The sequence below is a fragment of the Staurois parvus genome, unplaced genomic scaffold (assembly GCF_062004578.1).
Source record: "Staurois parvus isolate SC_StPar_1 unplaced genomic scaffold, SC_StPar_1.0 ptg000209l, whole genome shotgun sequence".
Classification (NCBI taxonomy): domain Eukaryota; kingdom Metazoa; phylum Chordata; class Amphibia; order Anura; family Ranidae; genus Staurois; species Staurois parvus.
Genome location: NW_028318005.1, coordinates 3,095,754 through 3,108,529, shown reverse-complemented (window position 1 = coordinate 3,108,529; position 12,776 = coordinate 3,095,754). Strand labels below are relative to the sequence as shown.

General features: G+C 44.1%; 1 protein-coding gene across 1 annotated transcript in view; it reads right to left on the bottom strand.

The window, feature by feature from the left end:
• SLC6A11 (solute carrier family 6 member 11) overlaps positions 1–12,776 on the bottom strand; it is a 340,299-nt gene that overhangs the window by 36,053 nt on the left and 291,470 nt on the right. The window contains exon 10 of the mRNA XM_089678690.1: positions 6,515–6,627. Coding sequence (XP_089534816.1) covers positions 6,515–6,627 — 113 coding nt within the window. The remainder of the gene's footprint in view (positions 1–6,514; positions 6,628–12,776) is intronic.

Here is a 12,776-nt window from a genome sequence, read left to right as displayed (position 1 = left end):
AAGTGTATCTGCAGAGCTCCTCTAAGTGTATCTGCAGAATAGAGGAACTCTGCACATACACTTTTTGCCGGAAACCGCTGTATGGAGTGAATGTCCCAGAACTGTCAGAAATAGACTATTTATGACAGTTCTGGGACATTCACTGCATACAGCTGTTTTAACCGCTGTATGGAGGGAATGTCATGGAACTGTCAGAAATAGACTATTAATGACAGTTCTGGGACTGTCCTTCAATGCAGCGGTTGAAACATTGTATGTATTTGTTTCCATAAATGGATCCATTTATGGAAACAAATACATACAATGTTTCAACCGCTGTATGGAAGGACAGTCCCACAACTGTCATTAATAGTCTATTTCTGACAGTTCCATGACATTCCCTCCATACAGCGGTTAAAACAGCTGTATGGAGTGAATGTCCCAGATCTATCAGAAATAGACTATTTATGACAGTTCTGGGACATTCACTGCATACAGCTGTTTTAACCGCTGTATGGAGGGAATGTCATGGAACTGTCAGAAATAGACTATTAATGACAGTTCTGGGACTGTCCTTCCATGCAGCGGTTGAAACATTGTATGTATTTGTTTCCATAAATGGATCCATTTATGGAAACAAATACATACAATGTTTCAACCGCTGTATGGAAGGACAGTCCCACAACTGTCATTAATAGTCTATTTCTGACAGTTCCATGACATTCCCTCCATACAGCGGTTAAAACAGCTGTATGGAGTGAATGTCCCAGATCTATCAGAAATAGACTATTTATGACAGTTCTGGGACATTCACTCCATACAGCTGTTTTAACCGCTGTATGGAGGGAATGTCATGGAACTGTCAGAAATAGACTATTAATGACAGTTCTGGGACTGTCCTTCAATGCAGCGGTTGAAACATTGTATGTATTTGTTTCCATAAATGGATCCATTTATGGAAACAAATACATACAATGTTTCAACCGCTGCATGGAAGGACAGTCCCAGAACTGTCATTAATAGTCTATTTCTGACAGTTCCATGACATTCCCTCCATACAGCGGTTAAAACAGCTGTATGGAGTGAATGTCCCAGATCTATCAGAAATAGACTATTTATGACAGTTCTGGGACATTCACTGCATACAGCTGTTTTAACCGCTGTATGGAGGGAATGTCATGGAACTGTCAGAAATAGACTATTAATGACAGTTCTGGGACTGTCCTTCAATGCAGCGGTTGAAACATTGTATGTATTTGTTTCCATAAATGGATCCATTTATGGAAACAAATACATACAATGTTTCAACCGCTGCATGGAAGGACAGTCCCAGAACTGTCATTAATAGTCTATTTCTGACAGTTCCATGACATTCCCTCCATACAGCGGTTAAAACAGCTGTATGGAGTGAATGTCCCAGATCTATCAGAAATAGACTATTTATGACAGTTCTGGGACATTCACTGCATACAGCTGTTTTAACCGCTGTATGGAGGGAATGTCATGGAACTGTCAGAAATAGACTATTAATGACAGTTCTGGGACTGTCCTTCAATGCAGCGGTTGAAACATTGTATGTATTTGTTTCCATAAATGGATCCATTTATGGAAACAAATACATACAATGTTTCAACCGCTGCATGGAAGGACAGTCCCAGAACTGTCATTAATAGTCTATTTCTGACAGTTCCATGACATTCCCTCCATACAGCGGTTAAAACAGCTGTATGGAGTGAATGTCCCAGATCTATCAGAAATAGACTATTTATGACAGTTCTGGGACATTCACTGCATACAGCTGTTTTAACCGCTGTATGGAGGGAATGTCATGGAACTGTCAGAAATAGACTATTAATGACAGTTCTGGGACTGTCCTTCAATGCAGCGGTTGAAACATTGTATGTATTTGTTTCCATAAATGGATCCATTTATGGAAACAAATACATACAATGTTTCAACCGCTGTATGGAAGGACAGTCCCAGAACTGTCATTAATAGTCTATTTCTGACAGTTCCATGACATTCCCTCCATACAGCGGTTAAAACAGCTGTATGGAGTGAATGTCCCAGATCTATCAGAAATAGACTATTTATGACAGTTCTGGGACATTCACTGCATACAGCTGTTTTAACCGCTGTATGGAGGGAATGTCATGGAACTGTCAGAAATAGACTATTAATGACAGTTCTGGGACTGTCCTTCAATGCAGCGGTTGAAACATTGTATGTATTTGTTTCCATAAATGGATCCATTTATGGAAACAAATACATACAATGTTTCAACCGCTGCATGGAAGGACAGTCCCAGAACTGTCATTAATAGTCTATTTCTGACAGTTCCATGACATTCCCTCCATACAGCGGTTAAAACAGCTGTATGGAGTGAATGTCCCAGATCTATCAGAAATAGACTATTTATGACAGTTCTGGGACATTCACTGCATACAGCTGTTTTAACCGCTGTATGGAGGGAATGTCATGGAACTGTCAGAAATAGACTATTAATGACAGTTCTGGGACTGTCCTTCAATGCAGCGGTTGAAACATTGTATGTATTTGTTTCCATAAATGGATCCATTTATGGAAACAAATACATACAATGTTTCAACCGCTGCATGGAAGGACAGTCCCAGAACTGTCATTAATAGTCTATTTCTGACAGTTCCATGACATTCCCTCCATACAGCGGTTAAAACAGCTGTATGGAGTGAATGTCCCAGATCTATCAGAAATAGACTATTTATGACAGTTCTGGGACATTCACTGCATACAGCTGTTTTAACCGCTGTATGGAGGGAATGTCATGGAACTGTCAGAAATAGACTATTAATGACAGTTCTGGGACTGTCCTTCCATGCAGCGGTTGAAACATTGTATGTATTTGTTTCCATAAATGGATCCATTTATGGAAACAAATACATACAATGTTTCAACCGCTGCATGGAAGGACAGTCCCAGAACTGTCATTAATAGTCTATTTCTGACAGTTCTATGACATTCCCTCCATACAGCGGTTGAAACCGCTGTATGGAGTGAATGTCCCAGAACTGTCAGAAATAGACAGAAACTGTCACAGAACTGTCCTTCTTCTCATCCTTCTCCTTCTTCTCATCCTTCTTCTCATCCTTCTTCTCATCCTTCTCCTTCTTCTCATCCTTCTCCTTCTTCTCATCCTTCTCCTTCTGCTCATCCTTCTTCTCATCCTTCTCCTTCTTCTCATCCTTCTCCTTCTCCTTCTTCTCATCCTTCTCCTTCTCCTTCTTCTCATCCTTCTCCTTCTCATCCTTCTCCTTCTCCTTCTCATCCTTCTCCTTCTTCTCATCCTTCTCCTTCTTCTCATCCTTCTCCTTCTCCTTCTTCTCATCCTTCTCCTTCTCCTTCTCATCCTTCTCCTTCTTCTCATCCTTCTCCTTCTCCTCATCCTTTTTCTTCTCATCCTTCTCCTTCTCTTTCTTCTCATCCTTCTCCTTCTTCTCATCCTTCTCCTTCTTCTCATCCTTCTCCTTCTTCTCATCCTTCTCCTTCTTCTCCTTCTTCTCATCATTCTCCTTCTTCTCATCCTTCTCCTTCTTCTCATCCTTCTCATCCTTCTTCTCATCCTTCTTCTTCTCATCCTTCTCCTTCTTCTCATCCTTCTCCTTCTCCTTCTTCTCATCCTTCTCCTTCTTCTCATCCTTCTCCTTCTTCTCATCCTTCTCCTTCTCATCCTTCTCCTTCTCCTTCTTCTCTTCCTTCTCCTTCTTCTCATCCTTCTCCTTCTTCTCATCCTTCTTCTTCTCATCCTTCTCCTCCTTCTTCTCATCCTTCTTCTCATCCTTCTTCTTCTCATCCTTCTCCTTCTTCTCATCCTTCTCCTTCTCCTTCTTCTCATCCTTCTCCTTCTTCTCATCCTTCTCCTTCTTCTCATCCTTCTCCTTCTTCTCATCCTTCTCCTTCTTCTCATCCTTCTCCTTCTCCTTCTTCTCTTCCTTCTCCTTCTTATCATCCTTCTCCTTCTTCTCATCATTCTCCTTCTTCTCATCCTTCTCCTTCTTCTCATCCTTCTTCTTCTCATCCTTTTCCTTCTTCTCATCCTTCTTCTTCTCATCCTTCTTCTTCTCATCCTTCTCCTTCTCATCCTTCTCTTTCTTCTCATCCTTCTCCTTCTCCTTCTTCTCATCCTTCTCCTTCTTCTCATCCTTCTCCTTCTTCTCATCCTTCTCCTTATTCTCAGCCTTCTTCTTCTCATCCTTCTCCTTCTCATCCTTCTCCTTCTCATCCTTCTCCTTCTTCTCATCCTTCTCCTTCTTCTCATCCTTCTCCTTCTCCTTCTTCTCATCCTTCTCCTTCTCCTTCTTCTCATCCTTCTCCTTCTCCTTCTTCTCATCCTTCTCCTTCTTCTCATCCTTCTCCTTCTTCTCATCCTTCTCCTTCTCCTTCTTCTCATCCTTCTCCTTCTCCTCATCCTTTTTCTTCTCATCCTTCTCCTTCTCCTTCTTCTCATCCTTCTCCTTCTTCTCATCCTTCTCCTTCTTCTCATCCTTCTCCTTCTTCTCATCCTTCTCCTTCTTCTCATCCTTCTCCTTCTCCTTCTTCTCTTCCTTCTCCTTCTTATCATCCTTCTCCTTCTTCTCATCATTCTCCTTCTTCTCATCCTTCTCCTTCTTCTCATCCTTCTTCTTCTCATCCTTTTCCTTCTTCTCATCCTTCTTCTTCTCATCCTTCTTCTTCTCATCCTTCTCCTTCTCATCCTTCTCTTTCTTCTCATCCTTCTCCTTCTCCTTCTTCTCATCCTTCTCCTTCTTCTCATCCTTCTCCTTCTTCTCATCCTTCTCCTTATTCTCAGCCTTCTTCTTCTCATCCTTCTCCTTCTCATCCTTCTCCTTCTCATCCTTCTCCTTCTTCTCATCCTTCTCCTTCTTCTCATCCTTCTCCTTCTCCTTCTTCTCATCCTTCTCCTTCTCCTTCTTCTCATCCTTCTCCTTCTCCTTCTTCTCATCCTTCTCCTTCTTCTCATCCTTCTCCTTCTTCTCATCCTTCTCCTTCTCCTTCTTCTCATCCTTCTCCTTCTCCTCATCCTTTTTCTTCTCATCCTTCTCCTTCTCCTTCTTCTCATCCTTCTCCTTCTTCTCATCCTTCTCCTTCTTCTCATCCTTCTCCTTCTTCTCATCCTTCTCCTTCTTCTCCTTCTTCTCATCATTCTCCTTCTTCTCATCCTTCTCCTTCTTCTCATCCTTCTCATCCTTCTTCTCATCCTTCTTCTTCTCATCCTTCTCCTTCTCCTTCTTCTCATCCTTCTCCTTCTTCTCATCCTTCTCCTTCTTCTCATCCTTCTCCTTCTCATCCTTCTCCTTCTCCTTCTTCTCTTCCTTCTCCTTCTTCTCATCCTTCTCCTTCTTCTCATCCTTCTTCTTCTCATCCTTCTCCTCCTTCTTCTCATCCTTCTTCTCATCCTTCTTCTTCTCATCCTTCTCCTTCTTCTCATCCTTCTCCTTCTCCTTCTTCTCATCCTTCTCCTTCTTCTCATCCTTCTCCTTCTTCTCATCCTTCTCCTTCTTCTCATCCTTCTCCTTCTTCTCATCCTTCTCCTTCTCCTTCTTCTCTTCCTTCTCCTTCTTATCATCCTTCTCCTTCTTCTCATCATTCTCCTTCTTCTCATCCTTCTCCTTCTTCTCATCCTTCTTCTTCTCATCCTTTTCCTTCTTCTCATCCTTCTTCTTCTCATCCTTCTTCTTCTCATCCTTCTCCTTCTCATCCTTCTCTTTCTTCTCATCCTTCTCCTTCTCCTTCTTCTCATCCTTCTCCTTCTTCTCATCCTTCTCCTTCTCCTTCTTCTCATCCTTCTCCTTATTCTCAGCCTTCTTCTTCTCATCCTTCTCCTTCTCATCCTTCTCCTTCTCATCCTTCTCCTTCTTCTCATCCTTCTCCTTCTTCTCATCCTTCTCCTTCTCCTTCTTCTCATCCTTCTCCTTCTCCTTCTTCTCATCCTTCTCCTTCTCCTTCTTCTCATCCTTCTCCTTCTTCTCATCCTTCTCCTTCTTCTCACCCTTCTCCTTCTCCTTCTTCTCATCCTTCTCCTTCTCCTTCTTCTCATCCTTCTCCTTCTCCTTCTCCTTCCTCATCTCCAAGGGCATTTAAATTAAAGGTACAGTGTTCTGCACTAATTTAAAGGCTCTCTGAAGCCTAGAAACCCTTTAAATAAGTCATCTTCGTAGCGGAGAAATTCGCATCGAATCGAATTTCACACTGGAATTCGCCGAATCAGCCGAATCGAATTTTTCATTTCTTCGCTCATCTCTACTTACCATGCTAAAATACTGTAGCTATTATAACAGAAATAGTGACCCTAGTGATGGATCTCCCCTATACTGAGACCCAAGTCCATATGTATAGTATCAGCAGTAGTGCAGCATATAAAAAAAAACTATCATCAGTAAAGCTATAGAATTTTGCAATTTAGCCGCTTTTGTCGGATAAAATACTACTGTATTGGTAGTACAATTACATCACAAATTAAAATATAAACAATTTAAAAAAACATTTAGAACTTTCTTACCTGGCTGTCAAGTCCCAGGAAAATGAGCATCATGAAAAACAAGGCTGCCCATAATGGGGCCAAAGGCATCATGGTGACAGCTTTTGGGTAGGCAATAAAAGCAAGACCAGGTCCTGAAAAATAAATCATTCATGGCAGTATTTGCAAGGAAAGCATCAAGTAACATGACAAGAGTTGTTGATTTCAATTGGATGGATAATGAAGGATGGAATAATCTGCTAGTTTCTCAGATAGCGTTTTATGTCCCTTGTGTGTCCTCTTTCACAAGGCCGTAATGAAGGTGTCACATATGTGGCTAGATTTAGAAATTACATTAATTCTACACTAGGAAACATCTTCCGGGGGACTGTCACACCATCATTTGACTTTTTAATATGGATGAGAGGCTTTTCACAAATTGAGATATGCACCAGCACATTGCAATAAATGGCCTGGATCGATGATTCATCAAGGCTAACTAAGCCACTCATCTGTGTACTGGTAAAGAGATGCCTTGGACCCCTCAACAGTTTCCTTTCTGTTATCAATTATGAGAAACAGTCAGACCCAATAGGGCTTCTATTTACTTGCAGACGGTGCAGGGAATTGTTTTAGCAGAAACCACACCCACCCTCGTGACATCACTATTTCTAATAAGGTTGTGCTATATATGTTTATCAAGGCCTGACCTAATGTAGACGTATAGCACTTTCACATTAGAACAGGGGCAAGGAATACCATGTTGCCTTTACCAGTAGATAATAGCAGGATCCTCATTGGTTCCCAATCACTCAAAAATGTATGGGTCCCAGAGGCAAGTAGTCAGGGACAGGAAGCCCACAGTAATGAGGAGAATGGGGCCCTCCTACAGTAATCCAATAGAGGAGCAAGAACCCCTTTACTAGATTACATACCATGCAAATAGCTAAGATTTGGTTATTAATACATATATGCTGTTTAAATCAGAATGTTTTATGTAAACAAAAATAGCTCATTAAAATTTGAGTAACTGTGATGGAAACCTCTCCTGAATAAAATGCATTATTAAAAAAATGCTAGAAAAATACAGAATAATCATTTGGCAACCACTCAAACCTTGAATACCAAGGCCTTTGTGCTGTGTATTCATGGCCCTAACAATAATGTGAGTAAAGTCCCATATATTTAGCCTTTAACAAATATCTCTATCAATAAATATTTTTTCTAATATCAATACATTTTTAATAATATCACAATTAACTTATTTAATAAAGATATATAAATCTAAGATAAATACATTTGCTCATACAGCTGAAAGTTAGTGCTGCTCAAACATTCCACTTCTTTGTCCAGGCAAGCATGGTTGGGGGCGTAAGCTAAAACTTACCTTGTGCATTATCAACCTCCAAGTTCCATTTACTTATCATTGTTGTCCAAAATAAAAAAAAGACTGTATTTTTAATAAATATCCAAGAACACGGAGTGCAAACGCATTTCAGATGTATCTAGTACTAGTCAAAATCTTTATTACTAAGGTTAGGTACAGCTGAAACACGGCAACAAAGTTTGAAATTGTTTTTAATGTATGTTCTTGGATTTTTATTAAAGATAGTTCTTTTTTTATTTGGGACACCAATGGTGAGTGCTGGAGCTTGGAGACAATGGGGTTAATTTCTATCTATCTATCTATCTATCCATTCAGTCGTATCCGACCCTTGGCGATTGCATGGACCGTCACTCGTAAGCAACTTTTTCTATGAATTCTCATAGCAATTATTTTTACAGGGTAGGTTGCCAGGTCTTTCCCCAACCCCTACCATGCAGGAAATCCAGCATGGCCAGGGATGAAACTAGGACAATTTAGACAGGAGCCAATTAACCTACTAGCATGTCTGGAGTGTGGGAGGAAACTGGAGCACCCGGAGGAAACCCACACACGCACAGGGAGAACATGCAAACTCCATACAGGAGGCGCCATGGCCGGGAATCAAATCAATGACCCATTTACTGCAAGGCAGATGTGCTAACTACTAAGCCACTGTGCCGCCTGGGGTTAATTCCCTAAAGGCAAATAAACTGTGCATTTTGCAATTGTATTTGTTCAAAAGCTTAGGAAAGAATACCCAATCACATGTAAGAAAAAGAAAAGGGTATTTTTTCTTGCACATGATTGAATGATGAATGTCAGCAGAGCTTACACTCATGTACTAAGCTCTGGGGCAACTGCACTTGCAAAGTCCATAGTCTATTTGTCTTTAATAAATCCACTCCAATGCATCTTGGTTGCTTAAAAAATAGAACAGACTGAAAAATTGAACAAAACTGGTTTTCTACTTTTCCTTCTTATTGACAAATTGGATGTTTCACAGTTTTGGGTCAACAAGACAACTGATGACCATCCAAGGCATGAAATAAGTTCAGAGATAGATGCTTTCTGCTTTGAACTTCTTTCTTTTCTTGCAGTTTTTATTTAGCAGGTCACTGAATTACTTTCCAAGAAAACAACCTATAAATAGATATGTACCATAGTGAAATAATGTTAAAACTCTGATAAATTAGTAGGTGATGGCACAGCACTTTTAAGGGCTTATTTAAAGGGTTTTACAGTGTCACCATGAAAACAATGGGTTTGAGAGAGGAATAAATGATCAGTGAGGACTACAAGCACAAAAATTCACATTCCTTAGCAAATGAAGGAGGATTCCAGATTATTATAGAAACAAATATCAAGAGTAAGAACTGCAATTAATAGGAAACTTTAACAACCTGTCAAATACTACCTTTCCTTGATTAGACTAACTTATGAAATGTAAATTGGATTGATTATTTTATGTACCTGCAGTTCACCGCTTGTACTTAATACTATCAAATAAAGATCATTTTTAAGTTTATTAATAGAGATGAGCGAAGTATTCAAAAATTCGATTCGACTGATTCGGCGAATTCGTGGAAAAATTTTGATTCGAGTCGAATATATTCGCTGCGAATTTAACTTATAAAAGGGTGTTTCTAGGCTTCAGAGAGCCTTTATATTAGTGCAGAACACTGTACCTTTAATTTAAATGCCCTTGGAGTCTGCTGGGGAAGAGAAATAATACTGACAGTCAGTATGACATGCAGATGAGTGCCGTCGATCTTAGAATCACCGCACACTTCACTCATTTGGGCAGTCACGGGGCCAAAACCAGAGTGTGGAGCCACAGTGTGGCGGTGGAGGCAGCAGCAATGGGAGGCCATACAGCACCCTATGACAAAAATGGAAACCACCAGCAGTGTGAGGAGACCTGAAAGTGGCACATGGCAGAGTGTGGCGATGGAGACAGCAGCAATGGGAGGCCGTACAGGGACCCATGACACACTCTGGACCTGGCAGCAGCATGAGGAGGCAGTACAGGGGCCCATGACAGATTACGGGCCTGGCAGCAGCATGAGGAGTCGGTATAGGGGCCCATGGCAGATTAGGGGCCTGGCAGCAGCTATGGGAGGCCCGTAATCTGCCAGCACCCTTTGACAAAAAATGGAACACACCAGCAGTGTGAGGAGACCTGAAAGTGGCACATGGCAGAGTGTGGCAATGGAGACAGCAGCAATGGGAGGCCGTACAGGGACCCATGAGAGACTCTGGACCTGGCAGCAGCATGAGGAGGCGGTATAGGGGCCCATGGCAGATTAGGGGCCTGGCAGCAGCTATGGGAGGCCCGTAATCTGCCAGCACCCTATGACAAAAAATGGAACACACCAGCAGTGTGAGGAGACCTGAAAGTGGCACATGGCAGAGTGTGGCGATGGAGACAGCAGCAATGGGAGGCCGTACAGGGACCCATGAGAGACTCTGGACTTGGCAGCAGCATGAGGAGGCGGTATAGGGGCCCATGGCAGATTAGGGGCCTGGCAGCAGCTATGGGAGGCCCGTAATCTGCCAGCACCCTATGACAAAAAATGGAACCCACCAGCAGTGTGAGGAGACCTGAAAGTGGCACATGTTTGGGGCATGATTCATGGCGGATTTAGTCAGTTGTGTCAGGAACTGGTGGTTTGAAATCCAGACTAATCCACGCCTGATTCATTTTCACAAACGTGAGTCTCTCCACACTTTGGGTGGATAGTCGTGTCCTCCGCGGAGTTACAATACCTCCTGCCGCACTAAACACGCGCTCCGATGCCACGCTACTGGCCGGGCATGACAGCCTTTCAAGGGCAAATTCAGCTAGTTGGGGCCAAAGGTCAAGTTTCGTGGCCCAGTAGTCAAGGGGATTGTCTACCTCGGTTGGCAGGGTGCTGTCCAAGTAGGCCTAAGCCTGTTGTTTGAGGTCCTGCTCCAGGTCCACCTGATGCTGCTGCTGCTGCGGCTGGTTAGTAGTTTCCTCACTGCGCTGGTGAAGAAAGCTACTCATCATCGACTGCAGACTGAGGCAGCTGCTGCTGGTGGAGCTGCCACTGCTCCTACCACCCCATCCCTCCCCTGCTGCCATGGCAGCGGAACGCGAGCGCACAGGGCCCACAGTGTCTGAGGATGGACGTTGGCGCAGAAAGGCAGAGACCAGCTGACTACATAGGTGGTTTTTATAGTACGTTATTTTGGCCTCCCTCTCAGCAGGTGTGAAAAAGGCCACCATTTTTGAACGGTAGCGAGGGTCCAACAAGGTGGACAGCCAAAAGTCATCCCTCTGTCTGATGGTTATTATTCGGCTGTCGCTACGCAAGCAAGCGAGCATGCTATGGGTCATTTGTGCCAAGGAATGCGAGGGACTCCCTGCCTCCATCTCCACAGCATACTGCCACGGTGCGTCTGGGTCCTCTGTCTCCTCTTCCTCCTCCTCTACCAGATGCTCCTGCTCCTCCACTCCTGTCCGCTGAGTGGAAAAACCACCCATTTCACTCAATAATTCCTGAGCACCAATGTCCTCCTCTACCTCCTCCTCTTCTTCCTGTCCTGCCCCCACAGGGGTCATGTGGCGTTGAGATCTGTGCGCCACGTCTACCGCACCCTGACCAGCCATTGTTAACAGCATTTGTTCCAGGACGTGCAACAGAGGAATGACGTAGTTCATCCCATAGTCCTGCCGACTCACGAATAGCGTGGCCTCCTCAAAGGGCCTGAGCAAGCGCAGGTGTCACGCATGAGCTGCCAATGGCTGATATCTAAGTTACACAGGGAGTACCTTTATCCGCTTTTAACATCAGGAATTCTGTGATGGCCTTTCGCTGTTCGTAAAGGCGGTCTAACATATGTAGGGTTGAATTCCACCTTGTTGCAACGTCACAGCATGAGGAGTCGGTACGGGGGCCCATGGCAGATTACGGGCCTGGCAGCAGCAATGGGAGGCCCGTAATCTGCCAGCACCCTATGACAAAAAATGTAACACACCAGCAGTGTGAGGAGATCTGAAAGTGGCACATGGCAGAGTGTGGCGATGGAGACAGCAGCAATGGGAGGCCGTACAGGGACCCATGAGAGACTCTGGACCTGGCAGCAGCATGAGGAGGCGGTATAGGGGCCCATGGCAGATTAGGGGCCTAGCAGCAGCTATAGGAGGCCCGTAATCTGCCAGCACCCTATGACAAAAAATGGAACACACCAGCAGTGTGAGGAGACCTGAAAGTGGCACATGGCATGAGACACTGTGGACCTGGCAGCAGCATGAGGAGGCGGTACAGGGGCCCATGGCAGATTAGGGGCCTGGCAGCAGCTATGGGAGGCCCGTAATCTGCCAGCACCCTATGTCAAAAAATTGAACACACCAGCAGTGTGTGAGGAGACCTGAAAGTGGCACATGGCAGAGTGTGGCGATGGAGACAGCAGCAATGGGACGCCGTACAGGGACCCATGAGAGACTCTGGACTTGGCAGCAGCATGAGGAGGCGGTATAGGGGCCCATGGCAGATTAGGGGCCTGGCAGCAGCTATGGGAGGCCCGTAATCTGCCAGCACCCTATGTCAAAAAATTGAACACACCAGCAGTGTGAGGAGACCTGAAAGTGGCACATGGCATGAGACACTGTGGACCTGGCAGCAGCATGAGGAGGCGGTACAGGGGCCCATGGCAGATTATGGTCCTGGCAGCAGCTATGGGAGGCCCGTAATCTGCCAGCACCCTATGTCAAAAAATTGAACACACCAGCAGTGTGTGAGGAGACCTGAAAGTGGCACATGGCAGAGTGTGGCGATGGAGACAGCAGCAATGGGAGGCCGTACAGGGACCCATGAGAGACTCTGGACCTGGCAGCAGCATGAGGAGGCGGTATAGGGGCCCATGGCAGATTAGGGGCCTGGCAGCAGCTATAGGAGGCCCGTAATCTGCCAG